The sequence below is a fragment of the Crocodylus siamensis genome, chromosome 13 (genome assembly GCF_052110815.1).
Source record: "Crocodylus siamensis isolate JL-2025a chromosome 13, ASM5211081v1, whole genome shotgun sequence".
NCBI lineage: Eukaryota > Metazoa > Chordata > Crocodylia > Crocodylidae > Crocodylus > Crocodylus siamensis.
In genome coordinates this window covers 38,326,401-38,354,308 of record NC_143407.1, presented here as the reverse complement: position 1 = coordinate 38,354,308, position 27,908 = coordinate 38,326,401, and the positions used below count along the sequence as shown (strand labels likewise).

Genomic DNA, 27,908 nt, shown 5'->3' with positions numbered 1-27,908 from the left:
AGCCTATGTCTGTCTGTCTGTCTGTCCCTAACGCTTTTGCCCAACCGCACGTGCCACCAACTGGCTGTGGGGCACGGCTAGACGAGTTCAAGTGGGAGCCCCCCCGCCCGCAGCCCCAGTGTGGCTCCCCACCCCCAGCTCTTGTCACCCGCATCCCCGCTCCTCTCCAGCGCCGGATCACGGTCCGGACGGTTGTCTGGGATTCCCCTGGGCTCTGGGTGGGAGCGGGCAGTACACACAGACACGCCTGCAGCCCCACGGGACCCCGGAGCACTGGGGAACCGCGGACATGGGCAAGGCTGGTCGCCTGTTCTGCAGCAGGGAAAAGTGCGGGGGGCTGAGTGGCCAGGAGCTGCTGCCCGGGGAGGGGAGGGGGCTGTGGCCGGGCTCCCACTGGGCACTGCAGCCCCATCCCAGGGTCTCCCCTCCGCTCCCCTCAGCCTGCACCGGGGCCGGACACAACCCACCACCGCCTGCGTAAATCGGGGCCGCCATGCTCTGGCCCAGGCACGGTGGGCACAGCCGGGGCCTCTGGCAGGGCTGGGGGCCAGGGGGCTGCAGGGCGAGAGTGAAGGGCATCGGGGGGGGCACCAGCAGGGACAGAGGGTGGGGGGCTGTGGGTTGGGAGTGAGGGGCACCGAGATGGGGGCAGGGGACTATGGGTCGGGAATGCAGGGCACTGGGCAGTGCCATGGGTTTGTGGGTCAGGAGTGAGGGGCTCCAGAAATGTGGGTTGGGGGGCTGCAGGTTGGGAGTGAGGGGCACCATCATGGCCCAGGGGGGCAGGGTACTGCAGCTTGGTGAGTGAGGGGTACTGGCAGGGCTGAGGTCAGTGGCTTGGGAGTGAGGGGCAGCAGCAGGGCTGGGGGGGCTGTGGCTTGGTAGTGTGGGGCACCGGGGGGCGGGGGCAGAGGACTGTGGGTTGGGAGTGCAGGTCACTGGCAGCACCTGGGGGCTGCGGGTCAGGAGTGAGGGGCACCAACATGGCCCAGAGGGGCAGGGTACTGCAGCTGAGTTAGTGAGGGGCACTGGCAGGGCTGAGGTCAGTGGGCTGGGAGTGAGAGGCAGCAGCAGGGCTGGGGGGGAGCTGCAGCTTGGGAGCATGGGGCAACAGAACAGGCAGGGGCAGGGTCACCCTTCGGGGCCAGTCACGTAAACACGTCTCTGAAATCCATCATTCATGATGGGCAATTGGCTAGTTTCTGAATAAGGTCCCTTAAGTGTTTGGGGGTGGGGGGTTGTTTCTATTTTGCTTTCGATTTCCAGACCATAAGCACTTCAAAGCCAGTGGGATCATCAGGAAAATCATCAAAGGAAAATCAGGCTAGAAGGGACCTCACAAGATCATCTAATCTAGCCTCCCGCTCAAGACAGGACCATCCCTGACTAAACCATCCTAACCAAGTGTCTGTCTACCCTACTTTGGAAACTTTCCAAGAATGGGGTATCCACAACTTCTCTAAGGAACTTGTTCCAATGCCTGGCCACTCTCATAGTCAGGGATTTCCTCCTGATCTGCAGGCTAAATTTCCCCTCCTGCAGCTTTAGGTCATTGCTCCTGGCCCTGTCCCCTACAGCCACAGAGACAAAAAAAAACCCATCTCCTTCCTCTCTATAATCAATCCTTCAGGTATTTGAAGACTATTATCAAATCTTCCCTCACTCTTCTCTCCTCCAAGCTGAATAACTCCAGCTCTTACATCTTTTCCTCACAAGTCTTGCCTCCCAGGCCCTTCATCAGTTTTACTGCTCTGCACTGGCCTCTTTCCAAACTGTCCATGGCCTTCGTGACGTGCAGGACCCAAAAGTGGATGCAGTACTCCAGGAGACGCCTCACCAGTGTTGACCAGGGTAGAAGAATCACTTACCGTATTTGCAAGTGACACTTCTATTAATGCAGCCCAGGATGCTGTTAGCTTTTTTTTGCAACAAGAGCACGTCATTGGCTCATATTCAGATTATGGTGCAACATAGTGCCCAGGTCCCTCTCTGCAGCACCGCAGCCCAGCCAGTCATTCCCCAGACTGCATTTGTGCAAGCAATTATTTCCTTCCAGGTGTAGCACTTTGCACTCATCCTTGCCAAACCTCATTTGACTGACTGTGGACTGTTTCTCCAGTCTAGCCAGGTCACTCTGGGTCCTAACCCAGCTGTCCAGGGTGTCTACAACTCCACCCAACTTGGTGTCACTGCAAATATGCTACGTGTGCACTTCATCCCATCATTCAAATCATTAATGAAGAAGTTAACAAGACTGGACCCAGGACAGATCCCCAGGGAATGCCTCTTGATACCCCTTCCCAAACAGACATTGAGCCATTGAGCACTACTCGCTATGTACAACGATCTAACCAGTTATGAATCCACCTTACAGTACTTCCATCTAGTCTGTATTTCCTTAGCTTCTTAAACGAGGATGCTGTGTACGACGGTGCCAAAAGCCTTGCTAAAGTCAAGATATACCATGCCCACTGCTCTCTCCCCATCCATAGCACTTGTTACTTTATCACAGAAGGAAATCAGATCAGTCAGGCTTGACTTGCTCTTGATGAATCCACACTGACTGTTCCTGATCACTTTGTTCTCCTGGAACAAATCACGTTACATTTGTGCAGAGGTCTTTTGTTTAGGATATGTTAAATGTTTGTCAATGAACCTTGAAAATTAAGGGCCAAAGGAGAGGGGCCCTGAAGACAAGGACAAAATGCCAGTGGTTGGAAGCATCCCCAAACACACCCGTGCAAACGGGCAGGTGTTTCTCAGTTCTAAGAAATTCTGAACACTGGCCATAGCACTGTTCATCTCTGTCAGTGTTTCTGACTAAAGAAAAGGCCCCAGTGCTACTGTGGCGAGTGCTTGAGAAATGAGCCTCGGATGGTGACTGTTGTAAAAAAGTCTTTCATAACCTTCCATTTCAGGAGATGACAAATTCCCTTCTGAACGCGTTTGGGAAGAAAACTGGAAGCACCTTCAAAAACCACCTGTACAGAGTTAAAAAGCCGCCATATATTTGAAATCTTTTCCCTCTCAGGCACCAATCTTGACTGATCCAGAGTCTTTACCTTAGTTACATTTATTAAGTCCACAAAAAACAGGTGTTCTGCAGTCCCCTACCTGTTAGGTTGGCATAGTCAATTCGTTGTTTGATTTTGGCTTCTTCAACTATGAAGACTGCAGTCTGGGTGAGAAGCAGCTGCCGTGCCCTTGCCTTATACCCTTTCCGGTCATACTTGATCACAGGAACTGCATACTGAAAGAAGTGTTATCAGTTCCAAAAGCACAACTTGTTTAACTGGCAAATAGCAAGCGTATGGAGGTCCTGATAAACAGTAAGCATGCAAGACTGGGAGACGAGCACTTTGGACCTTACTCAGGAGCTGCGCCATGGTTTTTCTGGGGGTTTAGGCAGGTCCCAAACTATCCCCTTGTGATACAGCCTCTATGCGGCTAGAGAAGCTGAGCCCAGAGGGTATAGAAAGGGGTAAGGCTTTAGAAACCCTGGAGTTAAAGGGGTAGCGAAGGGCAAAAATGTTTTACAGGCATGACTTAGAAGTTGACCTTTGAGTACAACTTCTGTACCACAATTTGGCCACAAAACTGCAGTTCTGGAACAAAGGCCACATTGCACTGAGGTTTTTAAAGTTGTTACCAAAGCTACCGCCCAGTGTAATGTAGAACTGCATCACATCAGAGATTCCACATCAGAGCTCTTGACAGAGCTCACCCTCTACTAAATCAGTGAAAAAGCTGCACAATTACTAAATCTCACCTTTATTGTTTCACTTCCTAAAGCCTGGAGCACTTTGGCGTTTATGTCTTCATGGACTAAAACAAAAACCAAAGCAAAGATGAGGAATTGTTCTGCAGCAAGAAGAAAAATGGCCAGACGGGACAGAAATGTGTCTGCCTGCTCAGATGAGCTTTACTTACCAAGTCGAGTATCGAGGAAAAGCCTTGGAACACTTTGAGGATAGTTGTCTTTTTTATCCTTAAAAATCTCACTGGCGATCACTTTCTGATCCAACTGCAAGGAGAAAACACAAGAGAAATTCAGTGACCTTGTTCTCTCAATAGAGAGAAACACCTGTCTTCAACAACCAGTCAGCGAGACCTAGATTGTAAGGCCAAAAGAGACCATCACGATACTCTAACTATGAGTTCTTGAACAATATAGGCCAGTTACAAAAAGCATTTCCTGCATCAAGTCTGTAAATTCTGGCAGAGATGCAACACATCTTTTAGGAAGACATCCAATCTCAATAAAGATTTCCAATGAGGAGAGAGAATCCAGCAGCATCTCTGTTGTTCCGGAGTCTGTTTATTCTTACCATTCAAAATAGGCATTTATTTTTACACTGATTTTCGCTGGCTTCAGTTTCCACCCATCTGATTTAATTATGGCTTTGAAAGACTGAAGACCCTCTGCCGTCCAAAAATCTCATCCCCCACATAGATACCTATTTTATAAGCATGTTTCTTTGGTCTGTCACTGAAAGACAGGTCTGGCAAAGACAAGGCTGGGAGGGGACTAGGAACTGTGGTAAGTTGAGCGGTTGGGCTAACAGACCACAAGTCAGTTTTTCTTTTCGAAACCTTTCTTAGCTTTCCAAGCATCTTGTTTCAAGTGTGGAGACCAGAACTGGACTTAATATTGAGTAACGGTATCACTAACGCTGTATGCAGTGTTCCTAACAGCTCCTTGGTTCTACTCCGTATTATCCTATATACACTTTTCAGGATATCACTTGTTCTCTCACGCTGAGGTGGAAGCTCAGGTTGAGCTGGTTATCCAATGTGATGTGACAGTTAACTCCTTTTCATAGCTACTGCTGCCCGGAGACAGTCTTCCATCCAAAAAAATGTAAGTTATATTCATTTTAAGGATTTTCATTCCAGATTCCTAATTGTTTAGCATGCTACCAGTGAAATGGTTTTGAATATCTTCCGTTTTTGATCTTCCGAGACAACTCAGCAGTACATTTTAATATGCATTGTCTCTGTAAGCGTGTTTTGCTATATATTGCATATACGTGCATTTTTATATACGCAAACGTGTGGCTACCTATATATGCGGGTAAAATTTTCAGGAAAACTTCACATGTATACAAGAGAAAATGTAACCCTGTCATTTCATTCGTTTAGAGTATTTGATTTTACAACCTTAACATTCCTTTAATATGGTGCTCGTGTGCTGTGGAATTCAGGCGCTTTACGGTGATTCTGTCTGGACGAAATTCCCTAGCGTTTCTTTCTTTTTTCGGTTCATTTTAATTCCCGGCTTGACTGTCAGCAGAGTGGCCTTCTAGACCAGCAATGTCACTCACCCAGTGCCCTAGGCACGTCCCGAATCACTGGCCTTGTCACACGCCAGATCCATGGGGCAAGCAGCGGAGGCAGTGGGCAGCACTGACGGCTGCGCTGGTGAGGCAAGCAGCAGCACAGCCCTCCCATCGCTGACAGCCATGCCCAACAGGCATGTTGCAGGCCTCACCCCTGCTAGCTCAGCATCCAAATTCTCTGGCCCATCAGAAGCCCCATGGAACAGTTCACATACATCTGACACACTAGCTTAGTATCAATAGCCCAAACCCTTCCCACCTGACCTAATGGAGTAACTGGTAGCAGTAGCAGGCTGTTTTCCTCTAGGTAAGCCAGCCATTGGAATACACTTACCTGTAAAAAAGTAACTGTATATGCTTACACTAACAGCAGAGTAAGTGACTCAGGATTCATCGATTCAAATACAGGTTCCAAAGGGGAGTATGTTCTAGCAGCTACAGACCCTTCTACCCCTGTTCCCCCAGGCACGTCCCCCTCCCCTACGTTCCTATGCAACTACTTTCATATTTCCCGACACCTCCTCCAGTCCTTCCCCTGCCAGTTCTTACCCTGACACACCTATAATAAACAAAGTTACTGAAAACTCCCGTCTGTCTGTTGGAAAATGTGAAAGGTCTGGTAAACAATATAAATATTGTCTACCTGCTGTTTCCACTCTGGGTTGATTCTTTTGCAGTAACGCCACACCATGTTTTGCATACAAAGCTGTCTCAAGAGCTGTGATGCCTGAAGAAGAAATCAGGTGAAAAAATGAAGACTGTTTTAACAGACCCAGCAAAACAGTAGAATTATGACTAAAAGGGCAGAACAGAAACGGGCACAGAAAGCACAAGGCTGAAATCAAAACTAACTGACCTTTAAGAAGGACTTCATTGCAAAAATTATTCTTTTCTGTTTTAAAGACTTAAACCATAATCTATTCCTAGTCCTGCTCAGAGTACTTGTCCTATATATATTTCTCAGTTTGTTTGGGATGGGTGGCTGAGGATTGGAAAATTTCCTCTTCATCGACTCTAGCCAACTTGAGGCATCAATGATCTAAGCAGCAAACAGATTCCATCCCAAAAAACAAGTTTTAAGGAAAAACGTGATAATAAAGTGATGCTTCTAGATAAGATTTCATGAGCTTTATTTGCAGCTCTATGATCTTTCAAGTTGCAAGAGGACTGAACCATCAACTCTTACAGGAGGGGAACTACTTTTTAAAGCACAAACTAGTAGCTAGAAAGAAAAACAAGTTTACCACTTTCTCCACCTGCACTCAAATGTCACTCCATTGCTTTCCAACCCAGTTTAACAAGTCAGACGACATTAATTTAGCTCAGAGCAAAACACTTTCTCAAAAAGATGTGGAAGTACCTCAAATAGATGTCTAAGTGGCACCTAACTATCTTTGTTCAGGGTAGAACAAAGATGGCCAACATATTAAGGAGATATTTGTGGTCCCAGATTTGAAGGCACCGTTTAATAATGGCATCACCAGAACCTACAATTAATATTTCTTACTGAATTACTTGGTCTTATGTAGTACCTATGTTATTTGATACATGTAACCACCATGCTCAACACATAACTATCATGTTTTGTTTATATTTTTACTACCCAAAATCTGAGTCAAGCCCATTTCTTTACTGCTTATAGACCACTGCAGTTAACAGTTCCACACTGTGCCCTCACTAGCACTCCTGGGGCATGCATCCTTCTGCACCTGGCACCACATTACATTACAGCATCCAATGAAGTGAGCTCTTGCTCATGAAAGTTTATGCATCTCTGATTCAGTTAATCCACAAGGTGCATCCCTACCCCACCCTCCACCCCATGTCAGTCACAATGGAGGAGTTATCAGTCATGTTTTAGGCAACAGGAAAATAAGACTGGAAAATGTCTCCTGGGTTACCAAGCCCAGCCCCAGGCAGATATTTATCCCAAGTCTCCTCAAAATTGCCACCTCAGTCCTTTTTGCACAACTACAAGGCACAAAACAAAGAACGCCCAGGATGTGATAGAGGTTTACCAAATTCTAACTGGTGCAGAGAGAGTACATGGGGATTTATTATTTACTCTCTCTCACAATGGGCATGCTAAAAGAGACGGACAGGCTACAACTAGATCTGGACAGGTTACAGAGGTGGGCAGATGAGAATAAGATGGGTTTCAATACTGACAAGTGCAAGGTACCGCACCTCAGGAGGATGAACCAGCAGCATACCTACAGGCTGGGGAACTCCCCTTTCGTCAGCACAGAGGCAGTAAAGGTTCTTGGAGTCATTATTGGGTAGTAGTGTTAAAACTAACAGAAGAACGTTCTTTTTAAAAAAGCATGTCATTAATTTTGTGGAACTCCTTGCCAAAAGATGCTGTGGAGGCTGGTAGCTTAATCCAGTTCAAAAAGAGATTGGACCAGTTCCTGAATGAAAGGTCCATCAGGAGGTATCGAGGATAGTAGAGCATGAGGCTAGCTCCGATTCAGAACTCCCCAAACCTCTGAATGCCGGAAGTTGCAATGGGAGAAAAGCAGAGCGTGGGAAATTCTGGACATGCCCTGCTCACGTCCCACCTCAGCATCTACTCTCCGCTACTGTGAGACATGGCACTGGAGCTACAGTCTGACTTAGTAAACGACAGTTCTTATGTTTCCCTACCACAGTGGCTCTCAGCCTCAATAGACTGAAGGCACCTCTCAGAAAATGTTAGCTCTTAGCCTACACTTCTTTTTTGACTACAGAAATAGAATAATCTTTCTGCTGCAAAAGCTCAGAAAGACCTCAGCAGGTCAGAATGTTTTTAACGCTGTTTGAAACATCCGGGTTTACCTTGTGAATCATATTTGAGCACCTAACAGCGCTAACATTGAGAATTGCTCCCCTACAACATGTTATAGGTAAACGCAGGGAAGAGGAGAACACCGCAATGCCCAGGTACTGACTGCACTGACATTTTTGAGAGGTAACTGGTTAAGTAATTGGTTAAGTTGGGTTAAACGTTTCAATCCTGGAGGCTGCAAGTGACAGAGAAGGTGGGAAAACCCCCTAGTCATACCCAGTTCACTCTCCTTTTCAGCATCTGCCACTGTGTGACGGAGGATACTGGCCAAGACGGACCTATGGTCTGACCCAGCGACTGGCAGTTGTTGTGTTCTTGTGCTCAAAGTATGCTAGTCCTTGCCTCCACAGTCCTTGCCACTCTCACTTACCTCACAGAGTGATGGAGGAGGGGTTGGCCAAGACTTGTCCAAGACATTCCTTGGTAAATTGCGCTTGAGGCTCATCAGGAAGGAATAGCGAATGTAATCTAGGAAGTATTCATTCTCTGCACACCGAGGATAGTTCCGGTAAATAAAACCTTTAATAAACCTAACAGAGAAGAAGGAAAGAGCATCAGTAAATTCACCCTTGATGCTATCTACAAGCATTTAGCAGTCTGCCAATTCAATCAGCTATAGCTCCACAATGCATCTTTATATGCCCCTCACTGGTGAAGGAGAAATTAAAAACTAAGCATACCAGGGGAAAAAAAGGGGACTCGTGTCATCACAACAGAAGACAAACTCTGCAAGACAAGGGAAACTGGCCAGAGGCCTGCAAAGAATTGAGAACTTGCATTCTACCAGAGACTGTAAGGGTGGAGAGGCCTGGAGTGGGTAGCTCAGAGGAATGACTGACAAGGAAACTAATGTCAATATACATAAAAATACTCAAGGCTTTTGTTTCAGGTCTCCTGTTTTATTAGTTAGCCATGAAGGCAGTGCTTGTTCTCAGTCGACCATGCTCCAGATACACACTCTGGAGACGGCTGGCTGCAAATGACAGCAATTTATCCTTGTTAATTAATCCTTTGTTAGAAAAATGAGTGCCAACAAAGCACCTGCATATTAAATTCTATGTACCGTCTAATGGTCTCCACTGCCCACTTCTTCTTGGCAGCTTTTCGGCGTCCCAGTGTCCCACGCCACCATGACTGGATAGTTATTGCTGAGAACAATGGAAAAGAGAGGAAAAAAGACCTTTCGTTGAACAAAATTACTTATTTCTACACCGCCTTACCCATTCTCCTCTACATCTTTGTGGGGGGTTTTTTCCTTAAGCACAGACCAACTCTATTCCCATTGGTAGAAACAAAATAGGAGCTTCTAATGATACAGGTAAAACTCGAGTTCCATTTCCCTGGCTCCTCATACCTGAATGTTTCATGTGCTGGAATTTCTGTCGCTGATGGAAACCTCTCCATGCAGCCTGGATTTTAGTGGCTGGAATTAAAAAAGAATTTCAAACGGTGGTGAAGGATGGGACACTGCGAGACAGCGAGGCACAACAATGGCCCTCTTGTACACCACTAGGATGTGCGACTCACCCAGACTCTGCTTCCGTATTTCCAAAGCATCTTCTGTTGCAAACAGTGTCTTGGGAAAGCGGATGAAAATCTTTGTCCTAGAAATAGAAATGCATTACTGAGTTCAGCAGGCCACAGGGCCTCGCTTCCTGTACTCAGCACTCTCTTTGAGACCTGTAACCTGTATACCTCACCCCCTAGACAGCACAGTCTTATTTAAACACTATGACAAAGACTCCTAATGACTCACATCCCCCATTGGAAAGATAAAAGAATAACTGACCGGCCCATCTTGTACTCCTCCTGTTTGTAGCCCAGGTATTTCACTAGCACAGCCACACCATCATGGGGCCGCCCATCCCACACAGGCCACGTTTCTGGACAGAGAGATTTGTACCTAGAAGCGAACAGGAGAAGACACCTTAGAAAACAGGAAGTCCAGAGTTTCAGCATAGTACAAAAGGAGGGTTAAAGCACCAGTCGTTCCAACAAAGAGCAAACAAGGCTTTCAAGTTAAACAGGGTATACACATTACAATATACAAGCGTCTGTTCTTAGCATATCAATGTAGACACAGTGATGGGAAAATAGGTCCATGGGAGTTATGGTAAAGCTTACCTCTGCAGGAAAACTTCGTATTTCCGGCGATAGGCAAACCCAGCCCTGCGCACTCTCAGATTCTCCATCAGTCCCAAGTATTTCACTTGGTGTCGGATTAGAACTTCAACAAACTGACCTGAGAGCATAAAATTGAAGGAAGACTATCAAACTGTAACTGTCCTGCACCCTAGAAAAAACTATCAACCCTTAGTGGTCCCTGCGCAGATGCATATACTCACTCAGGAACTCTGGTACGGTGCCAATTGAGATGGCTAATGGAAATGAGGACAGAGCAGGGGAAATTAGCCCATCTAAGTTGGAAGCAAAATTCAAAAAGCTTAATGCCAGGGGGACTGGGATAATTTCCATCCCAGAATTCTGAAAGGACGTGAAACTGCAAGTCTAATAGCGAGGATTTGAATGTTGGTTAAGTCCAGGTTGTGACCATAACAGGGAGCAGGGGCTCATGCCACTTTAAGAGGAGAAGGGCAGACGGGCAAGACCTGTGCAGGCAGGGGAGCAAAGCCAGCTGCTAGAAAATAAGCAATCCAGAGACAGCAAAGATAGGAACTACCAGACGGAGTGGCTACCCTGGAGCGAGCTGCACTGCAACAGGCAACAAGAGACAGAGCTCAGGAGAAGAGACTTAAGCCCAACTGCAGGACCAGAGAATTAACTCTGGCCCTGACCTCTGGAAGAGAGGAGCTCCTGACAGCACTGACTGCTATAATGGAAGCTAAAGAGCCAAGAAGGTACCCTGAAGGCTGGAGACAGCTGACTGGGGCAGGGTTTGACAGTGACATAGGGACCCGAGGTAGAGTCTTAAACTTTAAGTTAGAGACCAACTGGTTCGGCTTTTGTTTTATTTGGCTAAGGGTTTGGGTATAGCTACAGAGGGGGTTGGAGGCCACAGGTTGGGGGCGGGAGGCTGGAAGGCACTCCGTGCCATAAGGGCCATCTGGCACCCAGTGAAATGCATGGGCTAAAGCTAGGTGATTCATCAGCTCAAGGCTGAGGCTCTGCAGGCTTGGGGACCTGGGGGTACGAAGGCCACAACTCGTGCCCATATGGCAAGCTCAGTGCTGGCAGGGAGCAAAATAGTCCTTATTAGTAGGCTGAGGGCCCAGTGATGAGTAGGACTGAGGTATGGCTAAGTAAATTAGTTGGACTAAGGCCAGCACCAACAGGATCACTCCAGCGCTCTGGGGCAGCCTCCCAGCTTCATGTAGCATTTACATCAAGGCATGGCATGGGAAACAGCAGTGGGGCAGGACCAGTGTGGCCACCGGGAGGCATTATGGCCACCTGCAGGGGCCAGTCCTGTCACAGTGACCATTTGACTGGAGAACAGCAAATGAAGCACTTGTATTATATGAGAAGGAAAAAAAAAAAACCAAGCAGGCACGTGCAGACCTGTTACTCTCATCTTAATCCTATGCAAGGCTTTGGACTGTAGCGATGACAAGGGACAACTGGATAATCTAATTTCTTGCACAACACAGGACACGTGCACACAAAATCCTTTTGGATTCTCACCGGACAGAAACTAGGTAAAAAATCAGAACTGTAAAACACTAAGCACTGCTGATCATTATCTCATTACATCTGCAGGGCTGAACAAGAGTAAGATGCAGGACAGAATGTACATTCAGGGATCTGGGCTTTCTGGCTCCCGTGAAAAAAGAACAGTTTTTCTCGTTTAAAGGAGAAAAGGGTGGCTTTGCTCCTTTGAAGGAGAAAAACGTGACAAACTGTGGGTTTTCCCTTGAAGGCTGACATGGTTCCAGTCTGCAAGGGGTTGCTTGGGGCTACAGGGAATGGGACCCATGGAGCAGGGGGTGCCACGTACATGTGTGCACACAGGTAAGTCTATGGGAGTGGGGGGGCACAGGCAACGCAGCAGGGGGTGGGAGGGAATGTGCCCCCCCCCCCCGGATTTCTGTGCCCGCAGTGGATGCAGAAATGGGGAGGGGGAGGGGGGGCACATTCCCCCCTTCCCACCATGTTGCCTGTGCTCTCCTGCCCACACATCACCTGTGCCCATACCCCATCTTCCCCCAAACACCCACTCCATTCCCCACACGTTGGGGGACAGCGGGTTGGGAGTGAAGGGCACCAGCATGGGCAGGGCACTGGAATATCGGGGCTGCTCAGCGCCCCAAAGCAGCAGGGGCAACAGCTGCAGCTGGATCCATGCCCTGGTGAGCAAATGGTCAGAGGGGAGCTCTGATATGACATAGTAAAAAGACCCAAATCAAATGCCAAAATTTACAGGTATTTAGAATGCATTTTATTCTAATGATTGGGGCATCAGTGGGCTTCCAATCTGCTTTAAAATTGTAAATATATCAATAAAACATTGTGTTCCACTGACACCTATATATACAGCGATGTTTCATTTTAATCACGGAAAAACATGAAACTTGGGGGGTTTTTTAATCAGAAAAATCGGGATTTAAAAATCCCAAATTCTCTGAAAACAGGGAAAACTAGGATCCCTTTTATCATCATGTCATCCACAAGAGACAAAGTTACTTTACACTGAAATGTTTTACTTTATGTAACCAGAATTTGAACCATCTCTATTTTTGACTCCCGTCACCAAGTTACAACTTTTGGAATAAATCCCCCAACACACCTATAGGACTAGGGAAGTGCCTGGAAATCAGGCAGGGCCAGGAAGTGCCAAACCTTACCTGCTTGTTTGGAATCGTTAGGTTTGATGCAGCGAATGTAAGATGGCTCCTTGGACATCAGAATTTCCATTAGTTTCGACAGGCTGTTCTTAAACTGAGTTGCCGCCTGGATGGGAGAAGAACAGAAGACTGATGTATGAAGTTACCATTTATGGCTAGTAATTTTGACGTTGCTCCAGACACGCATGGCTAAGAACCTGTCTCCCAATTTTAAACGTCAGAGGTCCTTTTTAGAACGCTGCCGTAGGCAGAAGGCAGGTGTGGGGACACTTCCAATTCCGACGGTTACTCTTACCGTTTCAGGTCTCTTTTTGTCTGTCAGCTCTGTCCTCTCAAAACACTGGTTCACAATGGGATTCTCAGAGTTGCACATGGTCTAGAAAGAAAAAGGAGAGGATATTTGTAAACCTAAACTGGACAAGGTACAGAAGTCTGTATTTTACAGAATAGGCAGCTACATGGGAGGTGAGTACAGAAAAAACAGAGCAGATTTCATCACAGATAAATGCCAGTAATAACACACACTTTGAAGCACCTCAGCTTCTGCCACATAACAGGCCTACGGACAGCGCATCCTGAAGAGGAACAGATCTAGCAGAAATATCAAACCACTAGAGCCATTTCAATTCTGCTCCTGACAGCCAACATAACAAGCGATTCTCAGTCCATCCTCACCTCCTTCAGGTTCCGAAACAGAAGGTCATTGTTTTTGTCTAGAAATCCTAGAAAGACAAAAAAACAAAAAAATAAGGCAAGATGTGGAAGTAAGTAATTAATGAAATGACAGAGTCACCTATTAGCTGAGTGTTAGTTTTTATGAGTCAGCAATTCCGCATGAATTTGGAAGAAGGGCAAGGAGCAAGGGGTCAGAGCAGGTGGAAACATATAATAAGGGGCCTTGGTGCGACTGGATGCATCACACTTACCTGAGACACTGTAGGTGACCTCGCCTGCATAGTGCAAGAGCCGGAATTCTTCACGGCCTAGCGACTTGCGAGTCTTCTGGTCAGCCAGCTTGTGCCTGTGGAGGAAGAAGTCAAGGCTTTGCAAAGAGACACTATTAGCCTTGGGGAGGGCTCCTCCCTGAGTATGATACTCAATTAATACTGATATTACACTGAAAACACCCTGATAATGGGATTGGAACAGAGGACAAGAAGCTGACATTTTACTGATCTTTAAAGGATAACAATAAAAAGCAACGCGTCTCAGAAATCTACATAGATGTGTTCCAAAAACAAGCAGCCAGCTCCCAAGGCAAGGCGGCATTACTCTATGTGCATGTAAAACTACAAACTGAGGCCAGAAAGCACCAAAGGATTCTGACACTGAAATACAGAGTTATCAGAGACCTCAGGCTGGGAGGAGATAATGGGGGCGCCACTACCATTCAGACCTTGAGCTAAACATTCACAGTACCGAAACACGAGTGGAAGAAAACCTAGTTTTTATTGAAGGTGCGGTTTGTAAATGACCACTATAAGAATGGCAGGAGGATAAAGTTAAGCAACTTGAAATTATGACATTAGCATGGCAGTTCTGAGCAGAGTGTCAAAAGGGGAGCATCTTTCAGGACACCAGCCAGGTCGCAGAGAGATACTGTGGTGGATAAGAAGCGATAAGACACACCAATTCCAATTCCGTAACAATTCCAACATTGCTTAAGCTGCTCTAAAATTCACAGATTTCTGACCATCTATAAAGGCAAAACTCCAGTCCCTGCTCTGTTTATTCTAGGCTGATTTTCCTGTCGCACCTCAGATTTGTGTAGATGTGTATGCTCTCTTGACCATGTGCTTTGACTTTATTCAGTGATTGTATTAACTCAATCTTTCAGTGATAGTAAAAATGTATTTTAAAACTTCTATGTTCCTTGTTATCTGAGGACCCTCACTAACAATAATCTTTGGATTCTCACTTCTCTTGGACCTACACTGCAGGCCTCCCCTTGTGCAAGATGCATAAAGAGGATTCTCTTCTCTCAAAGCATTTGTTATAGCTACTTTTATTATCCCAGTGCACAAGTTTAGATATCGATCTTAACTTCAAAAGATTGCCCAAACTTTGGAGATCACATAAGGGAAGCCAACAAAAGAGTTTAGCAGAAACACTGTTTTTCCTTGATGTGATTGTACTTACTTTAGACAGCCTTTTTCCACACAAGGCCACCTAATCATCATATCCAAAAATCTGAAGGAACAGTGACCCCAGACTGAATCTGCTATGCAATAAAAGCAAGCAGAAGAGTCAATCGGAGGACACATTCCAGACAAGGGATCAGACACAGCCTCTGAGAAAGAGGATTGTCTGCCTAATCTAAACAATTTAGTGAGGATAAGGAATATAATCACCTATTACCCTATAATGAGATCCACCTCAGCCACAGGTGTGCCTGTCTTATGGCAATGTCTTCCCTGAGCTGAAATGAAGCTTTAGGAACAAACTTCAGAGGATGACCTGATCAACTGGAGTGAATGTCTTAATGGTCTCAGAGCAGTGCTTAGGACAAGGCACAAAATGACCTTTTTCTGGGGATAGGAATGGGATGTCCATCAATTCAACAAGAATTAAACTGAAGTCTTAACAGAGCAGATGCTCTTTGACTAGGAAGAAGACATGATCAAGACCTTTCAGAAACTATAACACTATAGGGGATCAAAATATGGGGCAGCTTTGGACTAGAGATGAGGTGTGAAACAAATGACTGCTAGATACACTCTGAGCTGACAGGGTGCCTAAGCAAAGCTGGTGGAACAAAGTTTTGGAACTGTGTTTTATATGAATATAAATGAATTTTAACAGTATAGTTGTTAAAAAGGTCAGCTTCTTCCAAAGGGAGGCCTTGTGCGATCAAGTAGACCTTCCAAGAAATCTGAGATGCCTGTAGCCATGCTGAGCATCTCCTGGCAGTAGCCATATCAGGTGCATCAAGCACAGCCAGAGGGAAGTTTTAGCAGTAAATTAGCCTTCAGCCAAAAAACAAACTTCTTGGTATGCTCTTGAGGGTGCTTAGCTAGGAGATTTGTGGGCCTGTCCTAAAGAGGCAACTGCATTGGTCAAGCAAAGCAACTGTATTTGAAGAGCCTTGGTAGATGACACTTTTAAACCAAATTGCTCAATTTCTTGGGATTCTACTCATGAAGATCTTAGATGAGAACCGATTGTTTTGGTCACGCAGGTTTACTAGTTACGCAAGCAAACTCTTGAGAGAGAAAAGGCTTTTTTGTGAAAGCTTTTATGGGACCAACTGTCAGCCTAACCGAAACAACGTAGTGAGAATAAGGAATAATGATCACCTATAGGCAGCCATTTTTTTCTCATTCCTCCCACACCTCCTAATAAGACAGACTCAGTCTACACTGAGAATGCAGTAGTTACAAAATCACATACTGTCATAAAAGCTTACCACCATCATCATCTTCCCTTCCGCCAACTTTGCATTTCTTTGCTTCTTTGCTATACCCCTCTGCATCTCCATTTTTGGGGTGGGGAAAAAAATCGCATGCTTTTATTCAAAGTGCAGGACCACTGGAGCTTTAATCTTACTAGGATGTCTGGGTGCTACTATAATATGCATAAGTAAGTAGTGGTACAGCAGTATCTGAGTAGTTAAAACCCTCAAGCTCTAGTCCATGCTTGGTTACTCCTCACAAAACTGGAAACAACTAGATAAGCACTCACGTGAGAAAATGAGGATGATTCTTCACTGTTTCCTCCAGCTTCTCCAAAAATGTCATATCTGTGGCATCGCCGGGTCTCAAACATTCTTCATCCTATAGAGAAAGAATTGGCAACCACAGTCAGTTTGTAGAAACATACATATTCTACCACAGATTTCATTCTATATGTGTCAGCATACAAGCCAGAACCACATCATCTCACTGAAATGGCACACCCAGTTTGTACCCGTGAACACTGCCTGGACCCAGAACTCTTTCCCGCCAGCAGATGGAACCATCACCTCTTCACATACAAAACAGCTGACCTGCTCCCAGAGCTCAGTTGAATTTTGGAGATCAGCACAATGAAAAATCTTGCTATAACCTTGGTATTAGCCAACTAACCTATGTACACAAGGGGCACGTCTACACGAGACATTTACTGCAAGGTAGCCTAATTAGCTGTACAGTAAATGTCTCTGCCTACAAGTGCACCTCTACTACGCTGGAGTAAAATAATTTACTCTGCAGCAGGATAGTGCTTGTATTTACAATTACGATCCTGCTGTGGAATAAAACACTCAGCAGCAGCGCACGTGTAGCTACTGCCCTGGCTGGCTGGGGCACGAAGGCTGCCTGCCAGCTAGCCCTGCACTGAAGCACTCTTGTGCCCCAGCCAGCCCCTCTGCAGCACGTTTTGCTGGGGGGGGGAACAGCTCTGGACTGGCAGACTGACCCCGTGGTGCCCCTGGTCAGCCGGGGCTGCTCTGACCCAGCTCAGCATGCTGTGATCCATGGTGCAGTAAGCGCTGGAGTTTATTCATGCACATGAATATACACATGTGGATGTGGTACTAAAAACGGAAGTCATATAGACCAATTTTATTAGTAAAGAAATAAAATCCAAGCTCTTGGTTTTTTGGTGAGGATGAGAGGGGACTGGCCAGGATAGGGGTGGGAAGCCCAGCAACAAAGTTGAGCTCCCGTAACAGGACAAAGAGCTGTTTTTGCCACTCCTGGGGGCGTGTATTAAAGGTTTGGAAGCTGTCTTGCCTGGGATTTGCACTTCTTGTCATCCCAGCCACAGAGCCCTGTGGCAATATTCATTCTGCAAAGGGAGGACTGGGGTAGGGAGAGAATTTAAATCTTAAAATAAAATACAAGTAATTTCTTTCAGGCTACAGGCTCTCTAATGAAACAGATTCTCTGAAGGATATTCTTACACTGTTTTAAAGACAGGCAGAAAAAGTTACAGTAGATTCAGACAGACATTTATTTCTTGAAATATTCTGCTCCTTCCATGCCCTTGAATATGGCTGAGAAGATATACATTAGTATATCGTGGCAAACGTGCCTCAAAAATGTCCTAATAAAAATAGGTTAAGAATGTTTTATTTAAAAAAAAAATTAAAAGCTTCTAATATATTCAGTGTAATGCACCCTGGGCTCAATTCATCTCACACTTCACCTCTTTCCAGGATGCGCTCCCCGACCTTCCACCAGTGCTTTACACCTATGTTTTTCACTTCCTATTGTGATTCTAAACATTTTCAATTAAAAACGGTTCTGCCAACTCACCAAAATAGAAATGATGCCTTTGAATTTCTCCTCCACCAGATCACAAATGATTTTGTTGTCAAAATACTGGACAGGTTCCCACTGCCATTCATAGATATATAAGAAATCAAAGAGTAAGTGAAACTGAATCGCTGCATTGGAAGAAAACTGTATGAATGCTCCATGCATTTTGGTAGATGGCTATTCGAACCAGTTTGCCTGAGGTCCACATCTCAAGTGCAAGACTCATATTCATGTGTAACCACCTATCATTCTAACCCTTTCAGACCATCTCTGTCCTGTTACAAATAAAGGAAAGGGGGAGGCTGCACAATCAAGTCCCTAATCCTGACATCCCTCCAAAGCAGCCAGCGTCCATCTCTAGTGAAAGAAAACCACACAAGAACTTTGATTCAAACCGACAAGGCAGTTTCCCCCAAGGACATAGTATCTTAGATGAGAAATCCAGAAGGGAAGGTCAGGGACAAGAACAAGGTTATAAGTTATCCTGAAGACCCTGGTACAGAGCTGAGTTATCGCTCTGGTACTACATTTGCCACGTAAGATTTCAGTTGCGTAAACCAAACCCTCGGTCCAGAGCAAGACTTCAGCACAGCATCATAGTCCCTAATTCACAACTGGTGGTCTCCCTAACCTTAGTGTCAGCTTTCACAGTAGCTGCCACTTGGAAGGTAGTTTCCATATTTTTTAACTGTATGATTGAAGAGAAAGAAATCTTCAGAGCTGGGAATGCACTAGACTATCCACATACCATTTAGCTGGTAGTTCCTATTACCATCTATCTCTTGGAAACAATTAAGAGACAGTTCTGCAACAGAAGATTCTGTTATTTCTTAATTTTTTGCGACTGCAGAGCTCTCAACAACTTTAGCCAGCAGTCACTGTGTCAGCTCAACAACTCATGCTTGCAAGACTGAAATGGAACTTGGTATTTTCAGAACCAAGATCTGCAGCAAGAAAACAGAAGAGAAGAGTTGGAGATGTTTTCTCTGGCATCTCTAAGCCAATGAGGGTGGATGCTAGGGAGGGTAATAAACAAGGGATAGGTCATTCTAGCTATACCCAGTTCAATGCTCCATTTATAGTTCCATTGGCATTTCACTGACATAAGCTTGAGTGTTCACCACACTCAAAATACATGACTACAAAGCCCTGTTTCTTCTTCCAAGAGCCCCTGTTCTGTAGCTAATCTAATACTTGAACCTATGGAGCAACTTTTCCAAAAGGTGGTCTCAACTGGCACATGCAGTTTTTCCTGCAGATAGTTGTGCATGGAGGCGATGAATAGGCTTTGCATGTTTAAGTGTCATCACCTGGATGAGGAAGCAACTGCATGTGCCTACATAAAGCACAGTAAAGGACCTTTTTATAGGAGCCTGTTGTGCTGGATCAAATGCTAACTGCAACATGGAAGAAAAAGAAGTCTACTTCCAACTGCTTACTTTGCATACTACGGTAATTAGCAGCTCCTCTTAGCTAGCTGGCTTCCCTCAAAAAGAGATACTATAAAAAGATAAGAAAAACTGAAGTGCTGCCTCTTACCGCTATGCCTTCTGACTCATATTCCTCTTGTTCCGACTTCAGTGTGAGTTCTATGAAAAGCTGCTGCAGTTTTTCATTACAATAATTAATACAGAACTGCTCAAAGCTAAAACAAAGAAAACACAGACTTAGTCACTCAAACACTGCATTTCAAGTAAAGTAAAGCCTGTATCGTTTATGCATGGTCTTCATAACCTATGTGAAAATCAAAAAAAAGATGGAAACAAGCAATCCAGTAACTCATTTGAGCTAGACAGAGATAAACCAATGCATGAGCCTAAAGAGGAAGAGGAAAAGCATCATCAGTAAAACAGGATGGCGGCAGGCATTGCATTGAATAAAGGAATAAAAAATGTAAAATTAGGCTTCTTGCTCAGAAGACACTTGCTCTGTTTTTGTATTTTCTCCCATACAATGCACGCTCAAATAAAACATGCGCCTTGTTTTTGGAAGGCAAAAGGTAGGGAAAAAGTTTTTTCCCCCCCACCAAGTCATGGCCTGGAGCTACCTTTCCAAGGAGAGACCCTGATGCAGAATGGCTGCCAGCTTCTTTCTAAACCAGCAAGCAGGAAGGATGGAGACCAGTGTTCAGCTTTTGCACATGCTCTCAAACTGACAGCAGTTTCCAGTTGTTCATCTGACCGCTTCCATTCCAGCAGAGAAAAAATTAGCTTTCCTGCTTAAGACAGGCACCCCAGTTTTGGAGGGCTAAATTTTAGGGAAAAGGTGTGTGTGTGGTATGCAGATAAATATGGAATTATCAGGTATTCTGTCAACTTCCTGAAGTTGAGATTTATTCTTGTTTTGATGTGTCAATTACCAGACAAAGGGAAATGTGTTACATGCAGGTTTGGCAGGATTTGATTTTTATTGATAAACATCAATTTGACCTGCAGTGGCTTGGGCAGCTGCTGCATGAGCTGGGGCCTGTGCTGGGATGGCGGGGTGGCAGGGCAGGGCTGTTGGTAGCCAAACGCCCAGTGCCACCAGCCACTCGCACTGCCCAGGTCCCAACTGGGGATTGGCCCCAAACTCTGGGCAAGCCTGGGCTGCAAACTGCATGCTCAGGGCTCACTGGGATTTTGGCCCCTACCCAGCTCGCACGGGCTGGGCCAGGCCAGGCAGGAGTTCTGGGAACACGGAGAGAGACAGCAGCCTCCCAGTCCAGGGTGGGAAGCAGCTCCTTGCTCCGGTTGGCCCTTTAGGAGGCAAGCCCGCTTGGCAGGCATCAGTGGAGGGGTGGCCCAGCCCCTTGATGGCCATAGTCTCCCATCCCTCCAGGCAGCCCCGGAGCAGCAGCAGTGGGACCCTGAGGGCACCCCTGCACACCCAGCCCCGACCTCGCTGTCTCTCCCCATGTTCCCAGAGCTTCTGCCCAGTCCGGCCCCAGGGTGCTTGGGGAAGGGCATATGGGGGTGCCTCCAGGGGCCCAGCCACTGCCTCCGCACTGCCCAGAGGGGCAGGAGCCCATGGCTGTCAAGGGGCAGAGCTGCCCCTCCACTGGTGCCCGCCAGGCGGGGCTTGTTCCCTAAGGGGCAAAAGGGATCTCCTTCCCACCCTGAAACGGGAGGCCGCTGCCTCTCCCCAGGTTCCCAGAGCTCCAGAGTGCTGGTCTCTACCCACATGGTTTTTTCCTGATGAACGAATAGAAAGACTTAAAGCAGGTATGCTTTACTGATTTATGGATATTTACTTTTATACATTTTAACATGTGATTTTATAAACCTTTTAACAGTATACTGTCATTACTAAATTGTCTGCCCTCACACTCCTAATTTTGTGCAATCCTGAAAAAAATTAAATTGATAAAATTGACAAAAATTAAAAGAAAATCTTAAAAATAAACATTGATTTTAGGCATCAAAAATTAATTTTTTTAATTGAATTCTGCTATGCCTAGTTATATGATAATCCAGATCGAAGAAAACAGGATTAAATCACGGGCAACAGGTTTCTTCAAAGTTTAAAGACACCAAAAAGAAACATACCTGTTGTGCTGAAAAACCTCAAATCCATAAATGTCAAGCAGCCCTAGGACTGTTGTACTCCTCCATCCTGGGAACTCTGTCTCCTGCAACAAAGCCATAAACCATTCATTCATACCCGGTAGAGCATGCAGCAGCTGCGACCTATTCTTACAAATATAATCCTGCTGTCTGGCTCTCCACACAATCAGTGTGAATGAAATATGGTTAGAAACTCATTGTTCAGCAGGGAGATGGTCATTTTCCCTGCTTCCCAATCATGCGGTTTGAATTCACCATGTCCAACCGGTTTGCGGTACAACCATGCAAAACAATCATGGGAGTTCAAGTGAGAGATGAATTTACCTTGTAGGAAAGAGACTTGTTAATCTTATTCACTAGCCAAGAGAAGGTGCGCCCATACACTGCTTTGGCTAGAGCATCCCTTGCATAAGCTGCTTGCTCCAGGTTCAGAGGACTGACCAGCTGTATGGGGAAGAAGAAACAACAACTTCATATGGATGGCCTATTGAAAGACGCAGTCTTCTGACTTAGCGTGAACAAATTTGCGAGAGGCAAGGATTTTTGGGTAATATCTTTTATAAAGCCACCTGTATAACTGGGAAAGACATAGACAAGTTTGCAGGTACCCAGTGTCCTTCCTCTCGCACGTGTTCTGGACTGTCACAGCTACATCATCACGCCAACTTTGTGAATAAACTGGTCACTCTATAGTGACACAACCCAGACAGGAAACTATCTTCCAGGACTTATTACTAGTCAAAAGCAGGTCACATGACACTAAGAAATCCACAATGTCTTCTCTTAGCTACAAAGAAGACCGTCTAGTCTACTAACACCAGTGTGTACTTAGTCAGCTTCAGATCTGGAAGTCTCTAAGTTTTCCATCCCTGGTTCTTACCTCTTCCCCTTTGGCTATTATCTTCTTGTGGATCAGCGCTTCCCGAAGGATAGAACCTTCAACCCCTAGGAGCTAAAAACCAACAGAATGGAAATTCAGTTACACAAGTTTTTATTCATTCACCATGATCTGATTCAGACAAACCAGAGACTCGGTCCCATGCAGCTCCATTCAAGCCCAGCTCTTCAATGGCTCCCCATTCACCACTGGCTCCCCATTCAGTTTTACCCGCTTTCTCCCCTCAACTCAGTAGCTCAGTGTTCTGCCAGTAATGTCAGCCTTGGCTGCCTTCTTCCTTACACTGCTTACAGAAGGAAAAGTCTCTCTCATCCGAAGCCCCTTCTCTCTTATCGAAACCACCCCCCTTAATACCCACCTCCACTGAGATGATTAAAGAAATAATCTATTCAACTACAGATTAAGGAGCAGATAGAACAGTTGCTAATTTACAAATGTTTGAATACAAGTACTGTTTATATTTGACTATAACCCTCTTCGTTTCTTAGCTGTCATCTTAGGGTTCGTCTACACTGGGATAATTCAGGAAAGTTAACCCAAAGTAATCTTTACAGTGAATTAAACTGTCTTAAATACCTGTGTGGACATACTCATTCAGAATTAAAGTGATACTTATTCAGTAACGTTTTCTTTGTAGTCTTAGACACTCACCCACAGTGGAAATCCAATAAATAGTAGTTAATTCACCATTCAAAAAGGGAGCGCACATACTGGCAAATAATCCAAAGGGACCCATCACTAACCCCTGATAATTGCTAAGGGGACTGGCAGGGAATTAAAACAGTAGTAAATTAAGCCATCCAGGGCACATCTACGTGTGCCATTAATGTGCAGCAATAAACTGTGGAGCAATAAGCACGGCACTCCTGGGAAGCTCCTAGGCGTGTGGTTTACACAAGTGCCTGGACTGCAACACATTCAGCCAGGTTGCAGCAGCCCCGGCTGCAGGGAGACCAGGGAGTCAGCCTGCCAGCCCAAGGCTGCTGTGGCCAGGCTCAATGTGCTGCAGGGGGGTGAGCTGGGGCGTGAGGGTGCTTCAGTGCGGGGTTAGCCAGCAGGCATCCCTGCAATGAAGCACCCTAGTGCCCTAGTCAGCTGGGTCAGCATCTACATGTGCAGTGCTGCTCATGAAAAAACTCCACAGCAGGGTAGTACTTGTATTTGCACGTAGACATTGACCATGTGTAGACACTCTCCCACAGTGGTCTGTTATCCCTTAGGTGAGTTAATTTGAGGTTCCTGTACTATTTAGCAAAGACGTTTATCAAGAAGGTAAAATTAGCTGAATAATATATCCAGCAAGCATTTTTTTTTTCGCACTGATTGACATTATACAATTAAAACTACTGCAAAAGTGTTTTATCCCTTATGAACAGCATATACATTGGCCAGCATTTTTACACTGGCTAAAAGGAGTCGAATATGATCTTCAGGCTCTGGTTTTAATTATTTTAAATAGAAAAAACACATTTTCATTTAATTATGTCCATTTAATAAATGTCAAGCTTTGACAGCTATTGAGTCTTATCCTGGAATAATGTAACGGTGCAAATACAGCACTCCAGGGACAACGTCCTAGGGTTTGTACTTACTCTGGCCAGATATTTAATCTGATTTTCTGTGGTCACCTGAGCATTGCCTTGTTCATCAGCAGCAAATTGCACATTCCCCAGGTGCAGCACACTAGCTACAATGCTCAGCAAATCCTAGTACAAAACAGCAGAAACATGGTCACGAAACTGTGAATATAAAAGGAATTAAACACTATTGTGTATGTGTTATGGGGGAGGTAGGAACAGGGAACTGGGGACCACTAGCTGGCACCCATCAGCTGGAGATATCTGCACAATTAGCGTCAGGGCAGCTGCCAGAACAAACCATGAAGGATAATCTCGGGGGCAAAGGGAGAATCAGGTGCGCTGCAAGACACCTCTTACCTCCACGTCGTTGTCATTAAAGTTGATAATGGACAGGGCCTTTCTCACAACCTTCCAGTCATTTTTATCATTGATAGAACTGACCCTTGCACAGTGACCCTAAAACAAAAGATTTTGAGAAAAGTAAGGTTGGATAGTCCGACATATTGTTCCCATAGGCTAGGGGGTTTCAACTTTTTTTAGTAGGCGTAACCCCGGCAGATGTGTGCGAGCCATGTACCGCCACTGTGCGCGAGCCCACACCCCCTCTGGCCATACCCCCAGTTGACATAAGCCATACAACTCCAACATGTGTTACCTGCCACCTCTCGTGCTGGGAAATACATTACAGAATACATTTATCCTACAGGACAGACGGTCAGCAATACTCATCGCTATTAACCTTTCCAATTAGCAAACAGATGCTCCCTTTAGAGAGTATCAAATCAAAGAACTGGCAAAAATGGATTCTGTTCATACCTTCACTAAGTAGGGGTATTGTTGGGGGTTCTTCTCAAGGCCCAGCCTTCGCAAGAGCTCCTCTTCTCCTCCATCTAAAAGCTGGTAGAAAATATGGAAGTTCCTCTCCCCGTGATTCTGATGGACGACCCGAGATTTCTCCAGTAAGTAGTTCAGGATGTGACCTCCAACAGGGGCTCCCTAAACCAAAGCAGATAAACTGGAATAGTTCACAGGTACAAAGGAAAATCCCCTTGATTCTCTGATGGCAGAATATCAAAGACAGAGGGTTTTGAAAGAATAAGCTACAAAGTACAGACATAATTTCTGTCATTTTATACCGAGCTGTCTCAGAATCCAAAAATACAAGGTGGCCATTTGAACTTTTGAACTTCCTTAGAATATATTAAAGCCAAAATGTTAAATGAAACACAAATGTAATGCTGTGAAACATATACTGTTACAGCTCACGTGCGGCATATTGTGGTCCCTTCTATTTACCCCTTCTCCGAAAGACGACAGCAGAAAAGGTCCGGAGAAGGGCGACAGAACATGGAGGGGTTACTTATCAAGAAACTTTAAAAAAAGAGTTTAGACGTATATCTATCAGATAGATTATCATGCTAGATTCAAGTGTGTGACATTTTGGCAATTTAGGGAACAAAGACGAGGTAATGGGCTAAAGCTGTATAAAAATAATGATATGCTAAAGTTAAGGTTGCCTATGCAAGCTCAACTCTGCCCTCCTGTGTGTGTCTAGGTGTATGATCAGACAACATCTCCCACTTAGGGCTTCTGTGTCAGTGTATTTAAATATGGGTGTATTTCTCATACTAATAAAGTATTTCTAATACTTATCTAAAGTGCAGATGTTTTCAGTATCAATATAAGCTGAAGCATTCTCTGAACCCTATTACACCTTTTCTACTGATGTCTAGTGGTAGTGCATTCCACTAGTTACTTATACATAAAGAAAATAAAAGTAAAGTCTTTCCTTTTTTCAGCCCCAGAGTATTGTGTCAGTTTGCAAAACAAAACCAGGGGCCTAGAATATTTAAATACCCCAAAAGTCTGATTTTGGATTTAAACCGAGTTGATCTGAATTCCTTTTTAAAAGAGGCTGCAGTTCAATGGGTGTATAACCCAGTATACAACCAAAGTCCAAGACCTTTATTTTTTCGAGTTCGGGGGGGGGGGGGGGGGGGGGGGGGAATTAACATTTCCCTGTAGCATTCAAGAAAAAACTGCAATAGCTCTATAACAGAAAGGGCATCACCATTCAAACAAGAGTGATTTGCAAAGCATAAGCACAGAGAGGCAATTACAGTGTTTACTATTTTTTGTTCGTACAAGGTTTTATCTATGGTACAGGGGTCCATGCAAAGGAATGAAAATGGAACCATTTCCTTGGTTTTTTGGGCCGTGGAAAATAGATGCCAATATGAACAGCACCCTCAGGCACAGAACTGAACTACAAACTGGGACTAGTCTCTCCATACAGAAAAGGCTTTTACCCGGTAATCAAACTGCACATCCATGTATTTCCCAAATCGGCTGGAGTTATCATTGCGAAGAGTTTTTGCATTTCCAAATGCCTGAAATAAGAAGGCACCAAAAAGAAACAAATAAAGATCCTCGAAGAAAGGGAATACCCAAACGTAGCGCTTTGAAATATTTTTCAAAGGTGCCCATGGCTTCTTTGCCAGGTTCCCCCTTTTCAATGGGAGTCTAAGGAAAAAGCAGGGAGTTCCTCAAACTGATTTTGGGAGCTGCAGCCATACTGTAAGCATCAGGCTGTCACCCTGCTTGGGCCTGTTATTGTGTTTCTCTCCACCAGGAAAGCAGTCTAGTTGAAAAGTTTTGTTAGAAGTTTTTCCTCCATACCCATATGACTTAACACAGGGCTGTCCAACTGGCAGCCCCTTAAGGGTTAGCATGCAGCCCAGGCCATAGGCTCCCACCCCGCTGCCATTTCCCCTCCCCATCCGCTCCTGCTGCCGCACCCGAGAGAGGACTGGAATGTGCAAGCGGCCCCTGGGGCAAAGAAGGGAGCCTGCGCACACTGCAGGTAGGTAGTGCGTGCAGCTGGGAGAGGGGGGCAGTTGCTACACGTATGGCAGGGGAGAATTGAGCCACCAGTGCTGGGGCAGCCCATGCAACTGGGAGACAAGGGAGCCAGGCTGCTCATGCTGTGGAAGTGGGGCATACCTACAGCCCCCTGAATTTGGGACCCATGTGGCATGCTGCTCCTGGCTGCCTGGAAGTTGGGACAGCCCTGACTAACAGAAGCACATTACCCTGTACACAACAGTCACAGGCCCAGGCTTGACAGTCATCTTCTTCCCATATGTCCAACCCCCTCCCACACCACACTGTTTTGAACAGGTGGTAGAAACAGTGACAGGTAAGGCTGCTACAGACTGGACAACAGCGATCAGTGGTGCATAAGATCCACCACTGCTGTTTATCCAGGTGTAAATCAGGGGATGCAGCTGCCCAACATCCATACTGTGTGCACTGAATTACCTCTAGGACTGGGTTGGACTGTAGGAGGCGGTCTTTCACCATCTCAACTTGGTCACTGGCTGGACAGGTCACTGCATAGTACTGCAGGATCTTCTTGGTGGCCTCAGTCTTGCCAGCTCCACTCTCCCCAGATATCAGGATACACTGGTCCTTCCTCTCCGTGCGAAGGGAACGGTATGAATTGTCAGCAATAGCATAACTAGGAAACAATAATAAGGGGAAATTAAGCCAGCTTCCAAAAACATAAAGGTCAGAGAACCGCCAGCTAGACACCTGGATTATCCATACAGTCACACCTATAAACGGTAGAACCGCAAGCTCCAGCCAGGGCATTCTTACACTTTGGGCAGGGATAG

The 27,908-nt window shown here is 45.6% G+C and overlaps 1 protein-coding gene across 5 annotated transcripts in view; it reads right to left on the bottom strand.

Moving 5' to 3' along the window:
* The window catches only part of MYO1C (myosin IC), an 87,283-nt gene that overhangs the window by 7,316 nt on the left and 52,059 nt on the right, over positions 1-27,908 (bottom strand). For all 5 annotated transcript variants that reach the window (XM_090024945.1, XM_090024947.1, XM_090024943.1 and 2 more), the window contains exons 4-28: positions 27,553-27,751; positions 26,541-26,621; positions 25,048-25,227; positions 24,589-24,687; positions 24,244-24,357; positions 22,634-22,705; positions 22,078-22,197; positions 21,736-21,818; positions 19,748-19,853; positions 18,206-18,286; positions 16,650-16,741; positions 13,895-13,989; positions 13,644-13,690; positions 13,264-13,344; positions 12,969-13,074; positions 10,291-10,408; positions 9,956-10,069; positions 9,694-9,770; positions 9,521-9,589; positions 9,230-9,314; positions 8,537-8,696; positions 5,983-6,066; positions 3,931-4,024; positions 3,770-3,825; positions 3,115-3,250 (exon numbers count right to left, since the gene is read on the bottom strand). In XM_090024945.1, coding sequence (XP_089881071.1) covers positions 3,115-3,250; positions 3,770-3,825; positions 3,931-4,024; positions 5,983-6,066; positions 8,537-8,696; positions 9,230-9,314; positions 9,521-9,589; positions 9,694-9,770; positions 9,956-10,069; positions 10,291-10,408; positions 12,969-13,074; positions 13,264-13,344; positions 13,644-13,690; positions 13,895-13,989; positions 16,650-16,741; positions 18,206-18,286; positions 19,748-19,853; positions 21,736-21,818; positions 22,078-22,197; positions 22,634-22,705; positions 24,244-24,357; positions 24,589-24,687; positions 25,048-25,227; positions 26,541-26,621; positions 27,553-27,751 — 2,549 coding nt within the window. The remainder of the gene's footprint in view (positions 1-3,114; positions 3,251-3,769; positions 3,826-3,930; positions 4,025-5,982; positions 6,067-8,536; positions 8,697-9,229; positions 9,315-9,520; positions 9,590-9,693; positions 9,771-9,955; positions 10,070-10,290; positions 10,409-12,968; positions 13,075-13,263; positions 13,345-13,643; positions 13,691-13,894; positions 13,990-16,649; positions 16,742-18,205; positions 18,287-19,747; positions 19,854-21,735; positions 21,819-22,077; positions 22,198-22,633; positions 22,706-24,243; positions 24,358-24,588; positions 24,688-25,047; positions 25,228-26,540; positions 26,622-27,552; positions 27,752-27,908) is intronic.